At 42.4% G+C, this 23,709-nt stretch overlaps 1 protein-coding gene across 3 annotated transcripts in view; it reads right to left on the reverse strand.

The window, feature by feature from the left end:
* Positions 1-3,897: 3,897 nt before the first annotated feature.
* CDH20 (cadherin 20) overlaps positions 3,898-23,709 on the reverse strand; it is a 118,712-nt gene continuing 98,900 nt past the window's right edge. For all 3 annotated transcript variants that reach the window (XM_038128477.1, XM_038128479.1, XM_038128478.1), the window contains exons 7-12: positions 22,456-22,709; positions 19,007-19,143; positions 16,426-16,547; positions 14,381-14,498; positions 6,981-7,232; positions 3,898-5,560 (exon numbers count right to left, since the gene is read on the reverse strand). In XM_038128477.1, the coding sequence (XP_037984405.1) occupies positions 5,061-5,560; positions 6,981-7,232; positions 14,381-14,498; positions 16,426-16,547; positions 19,007-19,143; positions 22,456-22,709 (1,383 nt within the window). In that variant the 3' untranslated portion in view covers positions 3,898-5,060. The remainder of the gene's footprint in view (positions 5,561-6,980; positions 7,233-14,380; positions 14,499-16,425; positions 16,548-19,006; positions 19,144-22,455; positions 22,710-23,709) is intronic.

Here is a 23,709-nt window from a genome sequence, read left to right on the forward strand (position 1 = left end):
TCTTGGAGCTCTCTGATGCCAGATGCCCTGCTGTGAGAGAGACAGGGGCACAACTGAGTGAAACACAGCTCCTCCTCCTCTGAATGCTGCACATCTCAGCAGGCACAAATTAGGATGCCTTGGACAGACCCATTGCCTGTTTACACCAGCTTCATGTGAAGAGAATACATTAAAGGCTATTCCTTGAGCTGGATGAAATGGGTTGTCTCACACCCTGACACACAGGACAAGGGAGAGCAGCAACATAACTAGCTCTCAACAGTACAGATTTCCTCATGTGCCATCCTCACTTATTCTTGAGCCCACCTGCTCTCCTGAGTTTGATCTAATGGCATCTAAGTTTGATCTAAGCTGGCATAAACCAAGGGGATCTTATTATTAAGACCCTGGCAGCACAAACACAAAACCAACTGAATCTCTTCAACTTTAATTGGTCCAGGTCAGAACTTTTCTGGACTCCGTAAGGTATCACTTGTGCATCTTTTGTATGCCTCCTTTCTCTTACTCATGGCCAGGACAAGTAAGATGTGGTGCATATGCAGAACAGGCTTCTGGGACATATCCATCCTTCCATTTTGATGGTTCCTGGGAGCTGTTCTCAGATGGCAGGTACTAGCTTGTGCTATGTGAAAGTTGCATCAAGGAAAATACTGGCATTGACTAATAAATTATATTTCAAGGTGACCCAAATATAACCTCTGGGTCCCCCACGGATTTGTGTCACTACTGGCTTTAATGAATGATCTAGAAAGGAATTTGAGGCAACAACTGTGATGGTATCATAAAGTGATTAAGAGCCATAAAAACTGGAGGAGAAATGATAAAATCAAGCGGGGCCTAATAAAGCTGGATAAATGGGCAATGCAGCAGCAAATGAAAGGCAGCATTGCAAGAAAATTTACACTAGAAAAAATTATGTTAACTCTTTTCATGCATTCTTAAATTCTGTATTTTGCTCTGAAGAGATCTGTAGTCCTTGACAGATGGTTTAAAGAACACAGCTGCTCAGAGCCTAGGTGTGATGACCAGTGCAGAATAAGAGTGGCAGGTCACGCAACCTATCTAGACAAGATGGAGATGGGTAGTAGGAAAAGGAAAGGAAAACATCAGAGATTGTAGTGTTTGGCCATGGTCACTTGTAAAACCAAATGTTGAGCAGAGGGCTTGGGAATGTCAAGCCTAGGGCCAGACTGAGCAGCAGGGATGAATCCCTAGAGGTCTGGCCATTAACTGAGAGGCAAACAGCTCCAGGGGGCCATAGCATCATACAGATGGCCAGGATGAGGGGAATGAATGACTCTTTGTCTAACTCTGTTTGTTAGAGAGAGAGAGTTGAGATGGATTGCTTAGCCCATATGCTCAAATTTTAAGTGGCTGAAATTAGTAAAATAACTTGCATGCTCTGTTATTCTTTCCTCTGAACCACTGATTTGCAGCCACAGCTGAGACTAGGGGATTGTTTCTGGATGGTAAGTCCTTTTTATTTTCCCTGAGAACTGCCAGCCGTGGAAAAAATGTCATCAGAGGAACATACCAAAATGAATAGTGGTAAAAGCTGTGTGCACTCAGACCAGCCTTGGAGCACAAGGGGACTGGGGACACTGGTGAGGGCACGTAGGACCTTGTCCTGGTCCTCTGACATTTCTGCCCTTACACCAGAGCAGTGGCTGGAGTGGCTGCCATGCAGAACTGGGACTGTCCCTTGGAGGTGTTTGGTGGCGTGGAAAAGCCCAGTCCCTCCACCTTGGCAGGTTGAACTACCTGGCTGTAAACCATGAGCAGGTTTTATGTAGTGCTGCAAATGTTCATGCACACGGCCAGGCCTGCCCTTGAGAAGGAGGCTGAGGACCTTTGTGACCAGTGTGCTTGTTCCACCAACAGTCCGTGGCACCACGCATTTCCTTTGGGCTTGGAGTCTCCTCTTCTCAGGGCCTGCTGAGCCCTGATGTGTCTGAAAATGGATCCTTTTCGTATCTCATCACCAAAACCAGAGGGTTCTTCTGTTTTGTTTGTGGCAGTGTGATAGATGCAAGTGTTGGTTGTTAGCATAGAGATTTCACAGACTGCAGAAACACTGTCACCTGTTCCATAAAACGGAAAAAAATGGTGCCAGGCTGCCAGGTGCCTACTAAACACCAGCTGGTAAGTGTCACAACATCAAGCTGTGCAGCTATTGACTGTGATCACAAGTTGAGGCAAACCTGAGGACAATCAGAGAGCCTAATGGTGACATGCAGCTTAGGAAGGTGGGTTATGAATTCCCCTGTGGCAGCAGCGCAAAAGGGCTGGTCTTTCCATAATAGGGGATACACACCCTGGGAAGCTGTTCCTGGCTGCTGCTCACCCTGTCTTGCAGAAACCATGTCTGGAGACTTCTGTGGACTCAGACCGTGAGGCAGCTCATCCTGGGATAACTCTCAGTAAATGCACAAGGTTGAAGTCAGTGTGATGCAGGATTGTACTTTTACGCCCCATCCTCCCACTCTGCCTACGATAGGAGATTTAAACCATCGTGGAATCAAGATATGAAGAACAATCTAGAGGCTTTTTTATTACTGTAGACTGTGACTACTGGGAGAGACAGTAATGGTCTAAAAATACCAAATCATAGCTCTGTGGAGGGACAAGGTCATCTTTGTGCATTGCAAGTATGGCTGCGAGGGGTACATGCCTTATACTTCCCCTGGAAGGCTTTCAGCAATGAGTGTACTGATGCCTAGAAAGACTGGCTAGAAAGGTTACAGAGCTTTAACAGCTGGGGCTTTAAGAAGAAAGAGGCATCTACTTAAAATATATAAAACTAAGGTTTAGATCAGACAGGGAAGTGGTGGAATAGATGTCCTCCTGCCTGTGTTCTGTGGTATCTGTGGTGGCAGGAGGCAAGGAAGCTCTCAGACTTTCAACAGTAGCTTTGTGTCCTTTACACTACTTTCTTGATTGTGATGGCTGCAGTCCTAGTTTAATGTTTTAAAATCAATATGGCATGTGCTACAGTATGAGTAAAAGAAAATCATTATCAAATAATTATCAGTGCTCTTTCTGCAATGGTGTAAAGCATGTTTAGGTGATAAACAGAACCCTTGGCATATTATATTTGTGAAGGCCCAGATTTTCATCACACATCAGACTAGCAAACAAGAAGTCACTAAAAACCTTTTTTCCTTGGTGCACGGCTCTCCAGGGATGCATGACTTTGTATGAGTCTATGGAAACAAGGTTCCTGTCTTAAATTGGTACAATCTAAGATTAGGAAAAGGAGAGACTGCAATGTTTTGTGCACATCTGCAACAGGAACTGAGCACGGCATGCCCATAGTAAAAGTGTGGTAACTGGGTGGTTATGTGTGCACATCTATTTTCTGGGCAACTGGAGGTGTAGAGAGTCCTTAACTAGAAATAAACCTGCAAATTCCATTGCAGACTGTTCTGCTTTCAGAGGCCTTTTGCCACTTTCCGTGAAACTAGTGGTAGTGTAATTTCCCTAGCTCTTCTCATTTACACATGCAAACAAGAGACAACCTGGGCGCAAAAGTGACTGCAGAGTAAGAATAAATAGATATTTTATCTTAGTCTGTCATGGCTCTGAAGGCATGAGACACTTGTCAGGGCTCTGTAAGTGGTTTCCAAGCCTATCAATGACCCAGCCTTAATGTTTCAAAAAAATCAGGCAAGACTTTCTTTTGACTTCATCATGATTTGATTAGAAAAATAACTAGTCTGGTGGGCTGTACTTGGGCAGATTCACTGCTAAGGGCAATGTCCAAGTGAACAATGATAAAAGAAGCAGACAATCTGCTCGATTCTGCAAACTGAAGCCTTGTCTCCTTGACACAATGCTGATGAACCATTTTTTTCTTGATGCTCAAGGCATGTCAAGCTGCAGATAAGCATTAACTGCTGTGTGCAGAGTAGTCAATAAATTGCCATCAGACTTTCCCTTCTGTTTAACTTTTATTAAAAGAGGTGCTAAGGTACTGTACTGTATGCAGTACATCATATTTATTACCAAAATTAACAAATATACAAAACTTATACATGTAATTTTCTTACATCCATTTATTCGTCTATAATACTGCATTTGTTCAAGTAGGTTATCTACAGTATGTAAACATCCCTTGGATTGACCTCACACAGATTAGGAAAGCCCATCTAACCCATGTAGTTACCAAATATAGCTTTTTCTTATTTTAAAATTTATTTGGCTTTCATTGGTAGAATCTAATCTTCACATTTGGCACATGGAAGAGACATCTACAGTGCAAAAGAGGCAGATTTTCTGGTTTTGTTCTGAGCAGTTTAGCAGAGTCATGGTTTTAAAGAGTCAAGAATAAATTTACACAAACTTGATAGGAGATGGATTAGTGTTAACAGCAGTGACTCACAGATCAGCCACTAAACTAGAGCAGAAATTCAAAGCCTCTTCCCCAGCCCTCTCAGTCACGTGGGAAAAAAACCTCCAACCTCAGCCTTGTTTCTAAAAGGATTAAAAAAGAGCTCTGTTAGCAACAGAGGGAGGAGTTTAGTTTTACAAGGAGCCCTCTGAGATTCCAGTTTCAATTTTCTGCTTTGTGGATTTTTTCTCTTGTTAGCAAGCAATTCTTTTCTGTTTTAATGGGGAAAGAAATGACCAGTGGGAAGCAACTCTTCTGTGGTGACAATTTCCCAGTGAGTTGGAGATTACAGTTGGAGTTTATAAATCTTTGAACCCTGATGTATAGAGCTCAGTAAGCTGCCGTGTACAAAGGGGAGAGAAAGGAAGAGAGAGAGAGAGAGAGAGAGAGAGAGAGAGAGCAATGATGCGGAGCTCTCCAATTTTGCTGTAAGAACCAGGAAAAAATTTCCTTCCTTCTGTTTCTTGTAGTTTCAAAAACGTGACTTAATTTAACTGAGTAAAGCTGATCCAGAGAGACTTTCATTCACACCCTTCTTCCCATTCTCATCCAAGCACTGTATTGCTATTTTTTTTTATGAGGCCTCACCCATGTCCATGGAAGCATCTGATGAGAATGGACCGAACCGGACACCGTTTCACATGGAAAGCCCTCTGCCATTCCTCTTCTGTTACCACAGAGCCCCGCTGCTGTCTGTGGCCCCGTACATCTCAGCCAGCTTCTTGAAGCGCGGCCCCCAGTCCGTCAGGTAGTCGTAGCTCTGGTCTGAGTCTGTTGTCACGGACTGTAAGGAGCTGAGTGACTCCGCCACCGAGCCATTCCCTTCAAACATGTAGGTCTGGAGGGAGTCGAAGGGAGGTGCCCACAGGTCCATGTCAGCTTCGTACAGCTTGGCGAGCACGTAGTTGTGGACGTTGTTGTCCATGATGCACGCCTGAGGCACGTATCGGGAGAGGCTCTCTATTTCAGGGAGCATGTCCTGCCGGTTCTTCACCACCAGCTGGGCCTCCCGTGGGTTCCACATGGCGGCGATGTCGAAGGCCTCCGTGTCCTCCTCCCCGCCACCTTCGTCATCATACCTGACAATGTTCTCATGGATGTTCTCCTCCTCATCAATGATGTACGGCTGCTTCCGCTGGCGCCGCATGGAGAGGATGAGGAGCACCAACACTGCAGGAGCCAAGCAAAATATGGGGCTGTCAGCAGGGACACAGATCTTGCTGGGGCTTCAGACTTTCCTCTGCCCTACTTTCCCCTGGGTGAGTCCAATTAGCCCCTTGGATTTAAAGAGCTGCAGTGTTTGCAAGGTGAGGGGTGTAGGAATCTCTCTCTCTCACTCCCCAGTCAAAACTAGTAGCTTGAGGTCTTCCTAATCTGTCTCCTTTCTCACTGAATTCTTAACTCCTGGTGACACTTAGGACATGGATATCCAGTGGTGCTTGCTACTTTTAAGCTAGCCAGCTCAGAGGTCAGTAGCAGTTTATCTGCAGCAGCATAGTGCCATAGAGATATTTTGTTTTCTGTTCTATGGGTGGGTTTTGCAGCCTGCTTTGGGGATGCCTCTCAGGCTGGCCACTGCATGTGACATAGATGGATGGTCCTAAGGCACCATGGTGATATGTCTGCCTACACAGCAAAATGCAGAGCTAGCCCCTTAGTCTGCTGTAAAGAATTTTTTCTTTATCTGCAAGCCTCCTGCAGTGCTGCAGTGCTGGTGCTCCTCGCCCTCACTGTGCTTATTAGCATGGGGAGAAGTGATCGTACAGGCACCAGAGCCCTTTGCTATTGAAAATGTGCCATCACTTGGTGTCTATTTCCAGAGTTAGAATTCAGCAAAGATTTTGGATACCCAAATTTTGAGCTGATGTATCTAGGCTCCTTTGAAGAGCCAGAATTGAGGCACTTTTAAAGAATTTTTCCTGTATTTTACTACACTGTTCCTCAAACTGGGTCTCCTGAAATTTCAGGGTATGTGTGTTTTGCACTAGTATTGCATGATTTGAGAGAGTGAACAAGGGAACTGAAGTTCTTTTGATACCAACAGCTAACAGGGGACATGGAATGTCTGGGCAAGGAAAGCATGAAATTTAATTGTGGAGACAGAACTCGTGCAAGACCCTCAGCCCCTTTACTGCAGCACAGGCACCATTTAAATATAGAGTCTCAAGGAAAAAGGATGGAGGTGGGCATATCTCTCTCCAAAAGACAAGAAATGGAACTGGGCTTGCCACTACTGTTTCCTGTGGATCAGGATGAGAAACTAACCTGCCCCAAGCCACAGCTCTCAATACTTCCCACTGCCATACCCTTGCAGGAAAGCAAGGCCACATCAGACACCATAGCACTTTGGGCACCTGGCAGAAATATTTGCAGGCCATAGTTTTCCCCCATTCCTACAGTTCAGGTCCTGAAGCCATACACAGCTGACTACACCATGGGGTCCTTGATTTGGCCCTTTAGGCATGCATGCATCTACATAGACACATACACACAGATGTGTATGTGTGTTTGGGTCCTACACCTTTGGTGGATCAGCATTCAAGCCAGAATCAAAAAGTCTGCTTCTCCCAGGAAGAAGTGAAGGCTTTACCTAGCAGGACAAAGATGCAGGCGAGGATGGCAATGAGTGCCCCTCGGCTGAGGCTGACAGGGAGGACGTAGGCCTCGGCGTTGCAGGACATCACCATGCCCTCCTCATCGCAGCTGCACACGTGCACGGTCAGTGTGCCTGTGCTGCTCAGCACCGGGCGCCCGTTGTCGCTGATCAGGATGGGCAGGTAAAAGGTGTTCTGCTCATTTTGTCTGAAGCCAGAGCGCCTTGTCAAAATCCATGCTGTGTTGTCTAGGGGCAGGAAATAAACAGAGAGGACAGCTTATATGCATAGCAAATACATTCAGCAGAGAAAGAATGTTAAAAAAATCAGCCCTAGACCCACATCCATTTTTGCTTATCTCTTCTTTTTTTTTTTCTTTTCTTTTCTTTTTTTTTTTTTTTTTAATCAATTCATCACTAATAATTTTGCCTCTCCTTCCCCTCTTCCAGTATCTTCTCAGGCCTTAGATTCAAACCTGAGAGGCATACACACCTTGGAATTTTCAGATTTAGCTAAGAGAGCTTTCAGAGGGCAAGACAGAAATGAGCAATTGAAGGCAACTTGTTCCTGTTTGCTTATGCTCAGCAGCTTTTCTAGGTTTCAGACGCTGCCACCACTTTGGAGATGCTGGCTTATAACCTTTGTGGACATGTTATGGTGCTCTGTGGTTTTTGATACACGGCATGATCATCTGCTTGAGGCAACAAGGGCACAAAGGAAAAAACCCAGCTTGCTACCCTAAAGCAGCAGCAAGTTGAAAATTCACAACGAAACATTTTTTCTGTGAAGTACGTGCAATTTCTTTAGTACTTTGGCCATAGAAAAAAGCCAGAATGGTTTGTGTCATTGTCAGAATTATTCTGCTTTGATTTGACCATTCTGCTTCATTTAGTGACTGCCTGTTTTTATAAGAGCTTATATCAAAAGGAATCAAAATTATGCTGCTGACAAAAATAGTAAAAGAGTGAACTAACAGCCAGTTGCTGTTGGCCATTTCAAGGGAAATTCCTACCTTTGGGGATTTTTCCTTCATATTCAACATGCTTTTTAAAATGTCAACATTTACCAGTGGCATTTGAATTCATGTCTATCTCCTCCCTCAAATTCCTCAGAAAGTGCACCAAGTTTCCTAATTTAAAAAAGTGAAAAATGGATTCAGGAACTTGTTCTCAATTCTCATCGCAGGATGCCAAAGCAAAAGTCTTTGGAGATGAGTGTTGATTTCTTCAATGCTGAATTTGAGCCTCGTAGCCTCAGAGACTTTTGGAAAGTGCAGGACTGAATGTCCCCAATGTGATCTGGATCATCAAAGAGACTAAAAGAACTTGCATGAAAATTGTCCTTTCTTACAAACATGTCTGCAAGGCTAGGGCCAGGAAATATTACTGGAGAACACAAGGTACTTTTTCTCTTTGGCAGACCTACAAGCTCTGATTCTGTGCACTGATGCTGTGTCATTTTTTGGGAAATGATCTTCATGCAGTTTCTTTTACTACTTAGTTTTATTTCCTGTTCCCTTGGTTCAAAAGAGGTCACACAGTCTGGCCATCTGCATCTCCAGGTTGTTACCAATGTAGATTTGCTATGCTTGAAAATGCAGGATGCTGATCAGCCATCTCAGGTGGATTGGCACAATGGGACTGCTGCCTGGAAAAGGCAACAAACTTTCTGATCACAAGTAGACTGTGAAAAAAGCTAAAATATTAACATAGAAGTGTTCAATTTCCTTATTATTTATGTGTCTATTCACTGCTAAGATGTAAATCCTGGGTGATTTTTTTTTCAGTGTAGATACTCAGGTTACATGCAGATAAATCCAGCTATATGATCTACAGTAGTGTGGACACCAAAAATTATTTGGAAGCTTTCTGAAGGGAAATCAGGAGCTTCATATACAGTGAACTATGGAATTTAGGGAAACTCAAGCTAGACTAATCAGACTTGTCTCCTAGACTTAAACTATGGCCCAAGTTACAAACTCTGTGCTTTAAATTTTATGGCATCAGAGAGTACAGGCACACCTAAGTATTGAGATGTCAGGTTACAGAGTTTGTGGGATCAATTTAAATTTGTGATATGTTTTTAAAAAGAATCTCAGGGTCTTTTTTTTTGCACGTCAATGACATTTCAAGCTTTTACTCCAAAAACATTAAGTTCTGAAGTGTGTTGCATGTCAGCATGCAAATTTACAGTGAAATTGTAGTGTCTTGTTAAATCATGTGGTCCCAAGAGCTGGAACTTTGAGGAAAAACCACCAGGTGCAAGATGAAATCCCAAAGTTGCTTAAAACTGATTATGTGTCAGTGTTTACTGATTTCACCTTTGATATGCAATGCAGCTCTGAGTATGTGCAGTGGGTATGGACAGACATAGGTAGGTCTCTTCCTAGGAACAAACAATAGGACAAAAGGAAATGGCCTCAAGGTGTGCCAGGGGAGGCTTGGATATTAAGAAAAATTTCTTCACTGCATTAGAAAAGGCTGTCCAGGGAAGTGTTTGAGTCACCTTGTCTGGAGACATTCAAAAGATGTGTAGATGGGGTACTTAGGGCCATGGTTTAGTGGGGGACTCAGCAGCATTAGGTTAACAGTTGGTCTCAATGATTTTAGAGGCCTTTTCCAACCTAAATGACTCCATGATTCTGAAATGTATCCCAAAACTCATCAGAGAGCAGTACCCTGTGCCTCCCATGGCTCCTGGGCAAAGGGAGTGCTGCGGACAGGAGCCCTTGCCTGCTCAAACCTTTCCCTTCTCTCTCCTGGGGCACATACAAGTGCTTTGGCTCCCTTGGGATACTTATGTGCCCTCTATATGTGCTCCACAGCTATTAATATCACATCTTTTCATCACTGGGCCAGTTTTGGCATGAGGAAAAGCAGCCCAAAAGCAGAAAGTGGCAAAGTGCCTGCATTTATATTGTGTCAATGAAAATACTTTAGTCACCCTAACTGGAGTAATTTGGTTGTATTTCTCTTTCCTGGGTGAAAGATTCATTTTCTTTAAACTGACTTACAATAGAAGTCACAATTTCTATTCAGTAAACTTTCATTTCATGTAAAATTGCTCTTTGTGAGGGGAAAAAAAGATTAATTGTTCTGATCTGGTCATACTTTGCCTGCAAAAGAAGTCAGGCAATGAACCTGACAGGCAAAATCAGCTGTGCAAAATCAGCTAGTGAGAGATCTCAAGAGTTTTTACCCATTCTTTTTTCAGGCCAAAACCAAGTTTCTATAATCTAATATTGAAAGATATATATGTATACATACCTTCTGCTGTGATGCCCTGACCATATCATCCAGGTCTTAAATGTTCTTGGTTATTAAATTCTCTTTGTAACTCCCAGGATTACATTCTGGGCCTTTTGCTTCATTTTGCTTTGTACTAGGCAGGCATCCAAATCATCCCTAAAGAATTGTTCTACCTGTTACTCTGCAACTGAAATACACTGGTGCCAAAGCTTGTTGTGTGACTCATCAAAAGCCAATGTGATTTGATGTGCTAGCGCAGTGTGAAGGACGTGCTCGAATGTGATGCAGCATGGCAGGAACTGGAATACACAATTTTATTCCAAATTTGATATCTGTTAAGTCCCAGCCATCAAGAGAAGAGGGCTTGTGAGGACATGAAAGCCCCATTATATTAAAAAAAAAAAGCAGGCCTGATAAGAATGCACAATATTTTTTCTCTCGGCATCCAGCACAGCACCTTTGGCTTGTAGAGGGCTGGATGGCAACCCTTAGCTCCAGTACTGAGCAGAGAAGCTGAAGATTGCAGCATGGCTGGTTCCACATTTGTGTGAAAACTGATCTTCCCACAGGTGTACAGGCTGGTGTGTTCATGTGGTTGTGAGAACAAGCCATGGAGCACCATCTTCCTGCAGTTTTCTGCCTCACTGGAAATGATGTACCTCTCTGGAGAGGTCAGGGGAATTAACCACTGTGTAGGTCCCAATCTTGAGATCAGAACTAACCACTGCTCTTCTCACAAGAAAGGCTTGGTTTCTTTCTGCACACATCAGTAGAAGAACTGGGGATGATTAGCCTGACAATTCTGTTAGACTTTAAAAACTGATTCTAGTAATTATGAAAAGCTAGGAATAATATGAATAAATATTCCACCAGGAGTGGGAGAAAGAACACAAGGGAGCAGGCAATCTAGACATGACTGGGTTGGGGAAACAGTCACACCTTTCCTTGAGCATTTTCAGTGCATTGTTACATGTGTGAAGTAGACCACAGATTTAAGGAAGGCAGAAATAGCTAAAATTCTTTTCCCAGGACATATTTCATTGTCATGTCAAAGGACTGTCAGGACACCATGCCTGGAGGAGTGTGACAGATCCTGATTCTGCACCTATTATAAAAGGCTTCTGTCTTCAACAGTTCCTGGCTTCCAAAGATGGAGGGCGGTGATCAAGGTTCAACAGAAGATAAGCTCAGAGTTTAATCTGGAAATGCAGTAAGCTTATTTTGTTGCTCATTCTTACAGCATGCCTCTCTTTCTAACTTATTCCCAGCATAGTCTCACCTGGAAGAAAGTGGAAGGAGGATGGCTTGCCAGTGCTCTACAGCAGACACCGACGAGATGGGAGAATCCAGCTCAATTCCCTGCTTCATCACATTTATCCTATAAGGCCTTGAGAAACCATTTGTGCCCAGATTGTTGCAGCTACTTAACATGTCTATTTCTCACTGATTTTACTGAACTCAAAGAGAACCCAGCATGTAAGTAGCTTAATTTCTCCTTGCCCCAGATCCCTGTCTATAAAAGAGAACAATAGGATTTCTCTGTCTGCTGAAGATATGCAAAGAATGAATAGACTGAAGAAGTTCTCAGAGACCAAAATTGCAAGGGCCAAAAAAAAAAAGTAAAACAGCTCATCAGAATGCAAACTGTGATCTATCTGTTGCTCAGTATAAATCAAGGTTTTAATTGTTGCCAAGAAGGCTACATGTCTTGCAGTTTCTCTTACTGCTATATTGGACAACCAAGTAATCAGCACAATTGCCAATCTTAACAACGCCTTCCCACAGCCTGGGAAGCATTCCTGTCTCGTGTTTATGGGCACAGGCTGTGACTAGCAAAGTGTGTTCTGTTTCTTGTCTAGCCACCCTGTGACAAACAGTAAAGTTACCCCCTCTGTGCCCAAGTTACATGATTTATATAGCTCTTAGTGGCCCCTAGATGAAAATATAAGCATAAATTACTTTTACTGAAATGACTACTGCTCTCCAAATTGCTGAGGCAGTAAATAAACCCTTAATCATAGAATCATAGAATATGCTGTGTTGTAGGGGACCCTTCAGGATAATTGAATCCAAGTCCTGGCTCTGCACAGGATACACCAAGAGTCAGGCACTGTGTGCCTGAGAGCTTTGCCCAAGTGCTTCTTGAACTGAGATGGGTTTGGTGCTGTGACCACTTCCCTAGGGAACCTTTCCAGTGTTCATACAGCCTCTGGGTGAAAAACCTCTTCCTCATATCCAACCTGAACCTTCCCTGACTTAGTTTCATGCTGTTTTGTTGAGTCCTGTCACTGGTCACCAGAGAGAAGAGATCAGTACCTGCCTCTCTGCTTCCCCTCACAAGGAAATGATAGACTGCAATGAGGTCTCCCCTCAGTCTCCTCCAGGATGAACAGACCAGGTGACCCCAGCTGCATCCTATACAGCTTCCCCTAAAACCCTTCACCATCATCATGGCCCTCCTTTTGGATGCTCTCTAATATCTTAATGTTTGTATGCTATGGTTTACTATGCAGATCATTCAAATAGTCAGTGGTTTGATACTTAACATTTTTATTTCAAATTAGTAACTAATAGTACCCAAAGCTTCTTGTGATATATATATATATATATATATATATATATATATACACATATAAAATATATATATGTATGTATGTATAGGGAAAACTGGTATTTTAGAGAGAGTGGGAGGCACAGCCATTCAGTCACTGCTGTCACTATAAATTATTGCAAGCATGGCCTGAGACAGAAAAAGTGCATCTGATCCTGGGAGTTTTGCGAGTTTCTTTTTTTAGAACGATGCCTTGAGGATGAAATGAGCTTGCTTTGCCAAATGCTTTAGCAATAGTTGTGTTATATTTCTTCATTTATTTTGGCAATATATACTCACAAATAAAATAGACAAGGAGAGAAAGAAGGGGATAAAAATGCAAGAAATTTTGTGGGGAGTCTTCAGGGACATTACAGAAAAAATTGGTTTTGGGATGAAAGAGTATGCTGTGGAGGAGGGCTCCAGACACTGCAAGTACCATGTTTTAAGACATGTTTGATTAGTGAATGCAGGGGATTCCTTACAAGCCTTTCTGTTGCTCTTTCATATGTTTGGAGTGGCCCAGATAGCGGCTTATGGAAGTGAGTCTGACAAGCAGGCACGTGTGGGAGCAAGGCTGGGCTTGGAGGCTGGCCATAGATGCTGCAGGTGGCCAATCTTTCTCCCCCTTTATTCTGGAATTGCTTGCTGATTCGTGGTACTTTACCCACTGAAACTCACACTGAAACCCAGCCCCTCAAGACTGACTTTCCAAGTTCTATACCAGGTCACTCAAGGTCATCCTTCTTTCCTAATGGAGGCTGGTGTGGACCTGATTTTAGACCTTGTCTGCCCATGGAGATCATCTATCAACAGCAGTCATGCAAAGGCCTGCTATGGCAGGACTTTCCTGCAGGCTCCAAAACCACCAAAGCTTTCCCAAAAGAATCAAATTCCACTGGTTAGAATGCTCAAATGCCAGTGATTTGCCATGAGTCTTCCCACTGGTGTTTCAGTTTCTACTTAGGTCATCTTACACAGACCTTTAGCTGTACACCAAGTTACTTCCCCAAGGCTCTGTGAGTCCTCCCTACTTCCCTCTTTCTCTAGGGAAATGAAGATGTGCAAGGAGAAAGAAAAAAATGCTTCGGGGAAAAGACTGGAACAGTACAAAAACCATCCTTTTTTTTCCATGCCTGGGAGAAAACACGAGTACAAAAAAAAAAAAAAAAAAAAAGAGCAATGTAATTCCCTTCAGATTTGTCTTCTAGTTCGTTACTATCCTACCTTTAAGCATCTCCTTTTGAGCAAATGCAATTTCCACTCCAATAATCCGAGATGCCTGCAGCCTGACCAAAAGACCTGAATTTGCACAAAACACTGGCACATTTCCTCGAAAAAGGGGACTATTGCTAGAGAATATTTATAGAGAAGAAAATATCATATAACCTTCAATTGTATTAAGTAATATGTCATTTTTTATTGCCTTTAAGAAGCAGGTGTCACTTGGTATTATTTGAAATGCCAGTCTTATCACCCACTGTAAGTCACAGCTTCTCAAGTCCAACTCAGCCATTAGAAATTAGAGTAGCTAACTGTCTGTGTCCATTCTGATTACCTTGATTGTCCCTTAGAGTAAAGTTGGGGTTGTTGGCTGCCTCTGGAGCCAGGCTGTAGTAGAAGTGCTGACCCTCCTGTGGGTCATCCCTGTCAATGGCACTCACTGTCTGAATCAGCTACAAAACACAAGAGAAAAGTAGAAACTGGTGAGAAGTAAAATATTTATAATATAAACAAACAATCAAACTGATAACATGTACTTTATATCTATAAATATAAGCAACTGGAGCATTTAAATAAAACTGCCTTCCAGAAGTACAATCTTCTCTCAAGAAGAGACTCAAAAGCTTGCAGGGGTCCTCTACTTTGCTGTGGTCATGCACATCACTTTTAAACAAAGGAAGAGATATTCAGTTTCACCTCAAATAACAGATGCTTTCCTGTCATGCATCCCTATCTTCTGTTGCACATTTCTTTTTGTCTTTTGGGGGCCCAGGTTTTTCAGAAGATTAATTGTGCTTTAGAGAGCTTGTAAGAAAGCTCATACTTACTTTTAGCTTCATTATGCAGGTACAAAAGGACTTCAGGTTGATTATTTTGCCACTCTTTTAGTTTTAAATCAATAAAATTCTTCCCAAGATGTCAGTGGAAATGAGAGAAAAGCCAACCATGCAGAATGCATATGCAATAAATAACATCAAACTAAAGAAACTAAGACAATGCTAAACCCAGAAAGAGATTTGTTACTTCACTTATAGAGGCTTTGTAAAGTAGGTCTAACAGCTTGAAGCACAAAGAGCACTGTCTGAATAAACATTCTGGCATCTTTTTGGACAGGAATAAATCTTCACCAGGATTTTTTTTAACTTGAAGGTATTTTGGGATTCAAAGGCAAATGTCAGACCCATAAAGGCTCTTTCACCACCTTAAAACTGATTTCAGAACTTTTTAAAATGTGGCAATAGAATTTAGTGTTCTCTGCTGAAAGAATTAGCATTCATAATACAGGTTAGCATTCATAATACTATTGAACTTAAACAGCTTATTACCTAGGACACTCACTCTTCAAAACCAGGAGAAAAGGTCTAGGCAATGATTTCTATTGCCTATATTACTGCAAAGCTCTGTAAACTGGTGAGATGAAAATATCCTATATATGATAGTTGTAAGGACAGTTACCCCAGCAGTGAGCAGCTATTTCATTCTGTTTCACACAGCTGGGAAAAGCTTCAGCAAACACACTGTGATACTATCTGCATAATTTTTCCTTCACAGATCATGAGAGGTGTGTCTGTGTGTTTAAATACTACTTATTCTAGTCAGCTTTACATGAGGAGGCACCAGTCCATACCATGGACTCTGGTGGTGGAGCAAGAAGTGGCCCCCCACAAACAATCAGCAGCAGAGCTTGCAGCAGGTCCAGCGAGGGAGAGCTCACGTCTGTCTCTGGCGCTGGTGACCTTGTTCAAGGGCTTTGATGGGGTTTTGGAAGAGAGACGAGCAGAGTCTTCACTGCTTGCTTGAAGGTGCTCCTTTAGAGTGTGTGCAATGGGAAGTCTTGTGTTGCTTTTGACTCTCTGTCATCTCCACTTCATAGCAGAACATATTCTGCTTGGCACCCCTTTGAACCTGATGTAGTAAGTTATGTCCAGCTCCCAAAAGTCCAGGTGTGCTTAAGGTTCTTAAAACATTTAGTAGTAAGCCTTGTCTGTCACACGTGGCTCGAGCTGGTTCTGTGGCTGGTACTTCTCATTACACTTCTTCTCTCTTTGGTGCTGCTACAGGACACACTGGCTGTTTGCCTGCTGGCACATGCCTAAGGCAAGGCTTTATTTCAGCTATGAAATGTATTGTGCAGTGAGCCTAGAATCTACTTTGGCAGAATAAAAGAAATGTGGGAGAAACAAAAGAGGTACTATGTGTGGTGCTCCTTCCAGTGGGATATGCTTGCCTTTGGAATGAAGCACAGACAGCTGCTGATAAGAGTTCAGATGAAATGTGTGAGTAGCTGAGCCCTCTTCCCAACACTCACCCTTCCTGACATGCTGCCTCCATGTAGGACACCAACCCTTCCCAATCCCTGGTGGTACAAGCATTTCTCACCTGGCCTGCTTTGGCATTTTCACAAACAAAAGCTTCATAAAATCTCGCAAACTCCGGCGCGTTATCGTTCACATCCAGGACTTTCACTGTCACAGAGACGCTGCCCACCTGCGAGGGGTTATCTGGAAGAAGAAGGTTTAATGTAAGGAAAGGTAATATGTGGGAAGGGGAAGAGGCTGCTCCTCACTCGGCTCAAGAGGAAAATCAGGTTTTCCACTACCAACTTGTGTTAAATCACATTTTCCCATTGGGAACTGTGGTGACTTGGGTATTGTGTGACTCAGAGTGAAGCTGCAAATGCTGCTCTCTGTCTAGCCTGGCTTCCCATTTAATCACATATTTTACAAACAAAACAATTCTGTAAAAGACTTCAGCCTGTTTCAGTCCGATGAACTATTTCTACAGCAAAAGTGCCTTTCAACTGGGCAATACAGTTTGTTGAGCCTCCCTACTGGTAGCATGAATTAGGAAGGTACTGTTTTAAGGATAGACTTGCTATTTCAAACTTGTTAAAAATGGCAGTTTCTATCTCCAGTTCAGAGATGCTTTTGCTCAAAATTTATGTTCCTTGAACTCAAAAATAGTGTCAAGTCCTTGATACTTTGTACAGAGGGGTTTAAAATGTAATAACACATGAAATTGAACAGAAAAGCTTTCAGTGAAGCTTAAAATTGCAGTGAAAATTTTACATTCTGCATGACATCATTTGTGATGTTTCTGTCCCACTGGTGCATTAGCTTTCTTTGTCAGTAAATCTGTACATCTTTTCACATATCTTCACAAATTCCAAACTAAGTGGCTACAGAATAATTTGTTTTTCTTTCTGTGCTTGTCTGCCCCAAATCATCTTCCCCCCACTTATTTAATGATAAAATGAAACTGTAATCAGAAAGAAAAAAATATTAAGGGATCAGAAGAGGTGCAAAAATCAAGAAAAATCTTTAATATTAGTATTCTTATCTTCTTTTTACCTGTAGCATTTTGTACATTTATCTCTAAATATATCTCCCTTTATAGCAAGAAATGATATATTCATATAAACAACAGAGAGTTTACATAAACTCTGGAATTTTCTTAAATGTTCAGCGTACTGTAGTCCACAACATGTATTGCATTGTGTGATTGGGATAAGACTCAAACTATGTTGTTTCTCCCTAATTTGTAATGTAATCCTTCAGCTTCCCACATATGCATACATACATGTTGCTAACACAACTGTTGTTGTGGCAGGTGAATTTACACTCTTAGAAAGAATTGATCTAACCTTTAGGACTAGGGGCCGTATTCAGGAGTGCAGAGCTATGAAATTTTTGAAACTATTCACTAAATTAAAATATTGTGCTGCAAATGTACAGAGCAAAACTGACAGAGGATTGATGGAAAGGGAACCAAAAGAAGACATGCCTTCCTATTGCTCTCATCCTTAAGTGCTGCCACAGGGGTAGCTTTTACAGACTCATGGTATTGCAATGGCCATTGGTGGCTGAAAATAAAAGTAGTGTCAAAATATATGGGGGTGAAATCCCATTGTCTCAACCACTTTCACTACTTAAAAGGGGACAGAAAGACACCATATGCTGAAACAGCCTGCAAATATGTGGCAGAGTCACTCCAACTCTTGTGGATATTCCCCCTACTTTCAAGCTGGCTGATTGCAATTTGGGCAAGCTTGTTGAAACTTTGTTCCTCTCAAAGTGCTCCATATCTCTGGCACAGCCTAGATGTGCAGGAAGCTTTCTGAGACACAAGGAATGACTCAGCAAGCTGCAGAAAAGCTGCTGCCCCTCACAGATGACCTGAGATCCTGAGCCAAAGCTATGTGAACCAAAGGAATTTCAGGTGAAGACTAGGTGAATCTTTTATTTGCTTATATATTTGAAGCTCCTTCATGAAATTCACATCTGTGAGCATTTCAAACTCAGCTAAATGTTTCATACTGATACAATGAAATGAGCATCTCCTTCTTCTCACAGCCTTGAAAAATACCCAGCACAGATGAATCCTGAGCTGAGTTTTAGCTCATTGTAAAACCCAAAAGCATAATGAGTTCAGCATACTCGAAGATCCCAAAGCACTCTGGCCCAAATTATTTATGTAGCAAGCAGATGGCGATGTCATTTACTTGCTGCTGAACCAGAGCTGATTTCGACTAGTGACCTAGCAGTGTAGGATCATTGCTGCCTACCCGTCCCTGCACCACTCAATCCTCCCAGGCAGGACTGGGAGCTCTAGCAGCTGTGCAGCCTTTGCAGTATTTTCTTTAGCTGCCTTGGCTTTCTGAAGTGAGAGGACTCTGCCAGAAACACATCAGGAAGAATTTTAAATAAATCCCTGGAATGCTAATGAATTGAAAAAGAAGGACTCTGCATTTACTTGCCATCCTCTATGCCTCCCACCACCCTGTGAAAATGAGCATAAAAAAAATAAAATGCAGTATTCGGTGGTTGATGTCAGAGGAGCAATTCACTTAATGCGCCTTCCCACTCAGTGCATAACAATATGTGAACTTTGAATTCAGGTCTCTCAGCCTGCTTTGTCTACTGTATCTCTTTAATCTATGCACAGTCTGCGTTCTCCTTACTCAGCTCCATGGCCAACACAGTGATGTTGTGCCAAGAAATGTCCTCCCGGTCAAGAGGTCTTGCAGTCATCAGTGCTCCTGATGTTATGTCGACATAAAAGAACCGTCCTGGATCACTGCTCCTGTCAATCGAGTATCTGAAAGAGCACATATGAAAAATATTATGCAACCCTTGAGAAAACTATGTGTTACAGCCACCAAAGTATCCCAGCAATGGGGACAGTGTTGTACAAAGCAGATCCACGTTCTTCCACAACCTAGTTATGTGCTCCTTTGACTTGCATAGGTCCAGAGTGAGATGCTGGAAAAAGTTCATGTGGCTAATGGCATTTACCAGTTAGTACTACTTGAATGGAGCTGGAAGACAGGAAGATTTAGAGGAAGAAGCTTCAAAGTAAGGCACAAATCAGTGCAGGAACATCTGCTTTACAGAGAAAATCTGCCAGTGAGGAGTATAATTTCTTTTTCTGAGAGAACTAATTATGCCCTGTCCCTAGGCAAATTCAGACAGGATGAAAATGGCCTCAGATCAGCTCATTCTCTGTGCATCTAGGTTGATGAGGAGGAACCATTCCCTTCTTTTTCTTCTGTATTCTCACTTTCTTGAGGGGAATAAACTCCACCTGCATCCTGAAGCATGCTACTGATGGAGCTGTGTCAGCACAAGGGGGATGATGCGTGGCTTTCTCACAGCATCCAGTCAGAAAAACAGCTCCCTCTGTGAGGCTGATTCATCACAGTTACTGAACCTTCCTGACCAATGTCATGTCAGTTCAGTGCTGGGAACCCAGCTTCCTGCACCTGTGAATGGGGGATTGTGGTGATGCCTGCAGGCCAGAAAACCTGGGCAGGGAGGCAGCTGATGGACAGAGGTCACTGCAGTACTTGGTCAGAGGGATGATTTCTTAGGGTGGGTAAAATACTCAGCATCCTTCATGGGCATTGCCTTGCTCTTAAAAGCACTTTGTGCAGGCTGCCTTCCCAGGTGACTGTTAGCATGGTAAGGGATACTTCGGCCAAAGCCACACACAGGCCTAGGTAAATGTCACAGCCTAGAACAGAGACCAGACTTTCTGCCCTTTTTGTTGGTTCTTTCACCAGAGTGGATGGGAATTGAAAGCATTAGTCACAACAGACACTGAACAGGGCTCATTCTTCTGAATTTTCTCCTTTTACCATGAATGCATTCACTGGAACAAGCATGACAGCCTTTTCTTTATATAGGGACTTATTAAACCAGGATATAAAACACTATTGAGATATGGTGTTGGAAAATTCTTTTACACTCTTTTTTAGAACAGTCAAAGAGGATGGGATGGCAGGTTTGTATCCCTTTCCTTCCCAGTCCTTCCTCACTCTTCATAAATACAGAGATTTCTCAGGCATTTGATTTATTTAGACAATGAGTGTTTCTGTATTTTGGTATAATAATTATTCTTGTATGAGGGCTATAAAAATAGTTTATTTCTGACATTTTAAGGCCAATGAGTATCTGAAATTGACTACAGCCTTGTGATTAGTGCTTCAGAATTCAGCACCGGTGTCAAGAGGCACAGGTGGATCAATTTCTAGATTCTCCAGCTAAGTTCTCTTTTTAAGTGTACCTGCTCCTGCACACTTGTTTCCAATGTACTATTTAGACAATCTTCCTGAATCATTTAACAACAATCATGGCATGATTCCAGCCATCAGAATTTCACAGTGTAGGAGCCAGGTACTGGATGCTGGGAAAGTGAGGATTTGAGGCAGATCACAGTTTAAATTTCAGATGGATTTCAGCTTGTGCATAGTCTTTCTTAGGTTGCCTTGCCCTGTGCAAAGTGAATTCAGCTTAAAACATTGCCAGACTGATACTGCATGGAGTTGAAATGAATGGAGGAGACCACAGAAGAGGCAAGAACTAATTCTAACTATCTGCATTTTAGACAGCATTAGAAGTGGTATTTATTCTTACTTTTAAAACCTGTTTCTTTACCTCAACATGGGGAAAAGAAGGGAAGGAATGAGGGAAGAAAGGGCAGTGGAAAAGGAGGAAGGTGGGGAGAAAAGAGGAAGGAAGTTGTCAAAGAACAGAGTTACAAAAGAGTCTGTGCATATTTACAACTTTTTTTTTTTTTTTTAATGTATCTTTATTGATGGATTCTGTGGTTTATAGAGTGTTGTTCATCAAGGGCAGTCACTGTAAAGCCCTTGAAAAAATGAAGAAAAAACTCATTAAAAATAACAATGATCAATTCTACCCTCTGATAGTCTTCAGAATTATTCTTATACTATTTTAAGCAGATTAGCAAAGAGCTGTTTGCATTGCAGGGTTTGGATAATGCCAGACAGTAATCAGCAAAATAGGATGCAAGTGGAAAAAAGTTTAGGGTAATGAAATTGTGATGCAGACAGTATAATAGTTTTACTAAGAAATTCGAGGCAATGTCATGAGAAGTATGATAACCTTATAATGTAGGCAGAAAAGATAGGTATATTAAAGTAGCAGAGATGAAAAAAATAATTAGACCAGCAACACAGAGTGCAATACCATTAAGAAGAACAGGCTCCGTGTCTGCTCAGATCTTCTAGCTGAAGCCCACAGAAGTGCTCATTTAGATTTTACTTTTTTCAAAAAATCCTAATACTCAGTGTTTCAACTCCCTCCTGTATTTCCCAGGACTGTTCCTGAACACAGGCATCTCAGAAGCTGAGCCAATGCATGGGTAGTCAAACACCAGCTCAACACCTAAAACTCTCAGATGAGAGGAGCAGGCATCCTGCTGGGATAATCAAAGTGCCTGCACTAGTTGCTACTGCAGGTACTGAAAATTTCTGTGTGGGCTGGCCTTGGAGAAGAACACCCATCTCTGATAAATGGGGCTGGCAGCCACTATGGAAAAGAGTGCTATGATCACACAAATCTGCTCCTTTGGCTCTTTGCTGTGTTCCACCTATGAAGCTCCCATGGCTGTAAATGCACCTTTACCTTTCTTACAGCCTTATGGGAATATCTAACTCCGCATCTTTGACCAGACACTGGATAATTGAACAGTTCTTGAATATTTATTAGCATGCTTTCAATCTACTCCAAAAGTTGCTGTTTGTTTGAGCTTGTTGACAAGGGCAAGCTTTGAAAGAGAAGGGGGAAAAAGGACAAGCAAGTTGATCACCTTGCCATCAGGATGGCAATGGGCTCTCAGAGATGCTGTCAGGTTTTGTGCCAGCACAGGCAAGATTCTGGGTCTTGTTTTTAATGTCAGGACACGCCTGACTGGCTCATTGCAAGGCTTGATGCTGGGAGCTCCTGCATTGCTTTGACAGAGCCCTCAGTGTGTGAGGTCTGGTTTGCCAAACCCACTGATGACCACTACTGACTGGAAAGAGAGAGTCCCTCTCACTCACCACTGCCCCACTGACCAGATGTAGTAAGGAGTGCTCATGGGGCAACACACAAAGAGAGGACAGACCTGATGGAGTTGTTGGTCACGTCTGGGTCCTTGGCAGAAATGATCTGTATGGTGGTCCCAATCTCCACATCCTCGGGCACTTCCACAAAATAGATGCTGGGCTCGAACACAGGAGGCTCATCCACGTCCTCCACACTGATGTGGACGGTGGTGGTGTCACGGAAGGGACCCAGGTTCAGGAACCGCATTTCCAGGTGAGGGTTGGCACCCTCTACCTTCAAAGTGTAGCTTTTCTTGCTCTCAAAACTTAAAGGCTGAGGAGACAAAAATAAATCTACCATCATGCACACTGAGCCATATCATTATTACTTTTAATTTCAAGTGCAACAAAGATAAATATTTGCAGATGCAGAAAAAGTTTTGAATGACAGTAGTATTAGAAATGGCACTGTATACTTTTTCCTTCTTTTATTTGATAGTTGAGAAAAGGCCAGGATAAATACTTGCAGATCACTTCAAAATACATATTCTTTAATTTTTCTTGCTAAAATGAAAATATAAACAACCACTCTGCCACTACATCGTGACTTACACAACCTGGTTCATGCCACTAAGGAAAATACATGAAGAAACAGACAGTAATGGGAGTTAAATAAGGTAAGGGGCAGTTGGTTCCTTAAAAATGGGCCCAGTGGCAGGAACAAGGATGCTCACACAGAAGGCAGAGGTCCCAGTTAGCATCCTCTTTTTTCTCCCCAAGGACACCAGAGTCTTGTCTCCAAGACCCCTGTCTGCCAAGCTGATAAAGGGCTCCAGTGGGAGCAGGGAACATCAGGAGGTCAGCCTCTCCTGCAAGTTCTTGTTCCAGTTTTTATCCGTAATCCATCCTTCCTAGAAGTGAGGTTTTTTTCACCTCCTCTTTTCAGTAAGTATCCTAAACATGGGTTCACCATCCAGGTGTAATGAGTGCTAGGATTTGAATCTGCTCCCTGCCTAGAGAACAGTTTAATTTCAAAGCAGTTTAATTATAAAGTATCCCTGATATCTTCCTCTGGAAACTCTTTCACTTCATATGAAATGTGAAATATTAAATACTCAAGTATTATTTGAAGCAGGGAGTGAGAATGGTCTCATTTTCCCTTTTCCCTTCTCCATTTTCTTTCCTTCCTGAGACAATGGATAAAGGGGGCCAGCTTCCTCTGTTAGTACCTATCTGAATTTGATTTCCTATCTAGATAAAACTACTAACAACTAATTTGGTATACATGGATATAGAATTAACGCCGACACGGAACTTCTCAATAAATACATTTT

The sequence above is a fragment of the Motacilla alba genome, chromosome 2 (genome assembly GCF_015832195.1).
Source record: "Motacilla alba alba isolate MOTALB_02 chromosome 2, Motacilla_alba_V1.0_pri, whole genome shotgun sequence".
Lineage (NCBI taxonomy): Eukaryota > Metazoa > Chordata > Aves > Passeriformes > Motacillidae > Motacilla > Motacilla alba.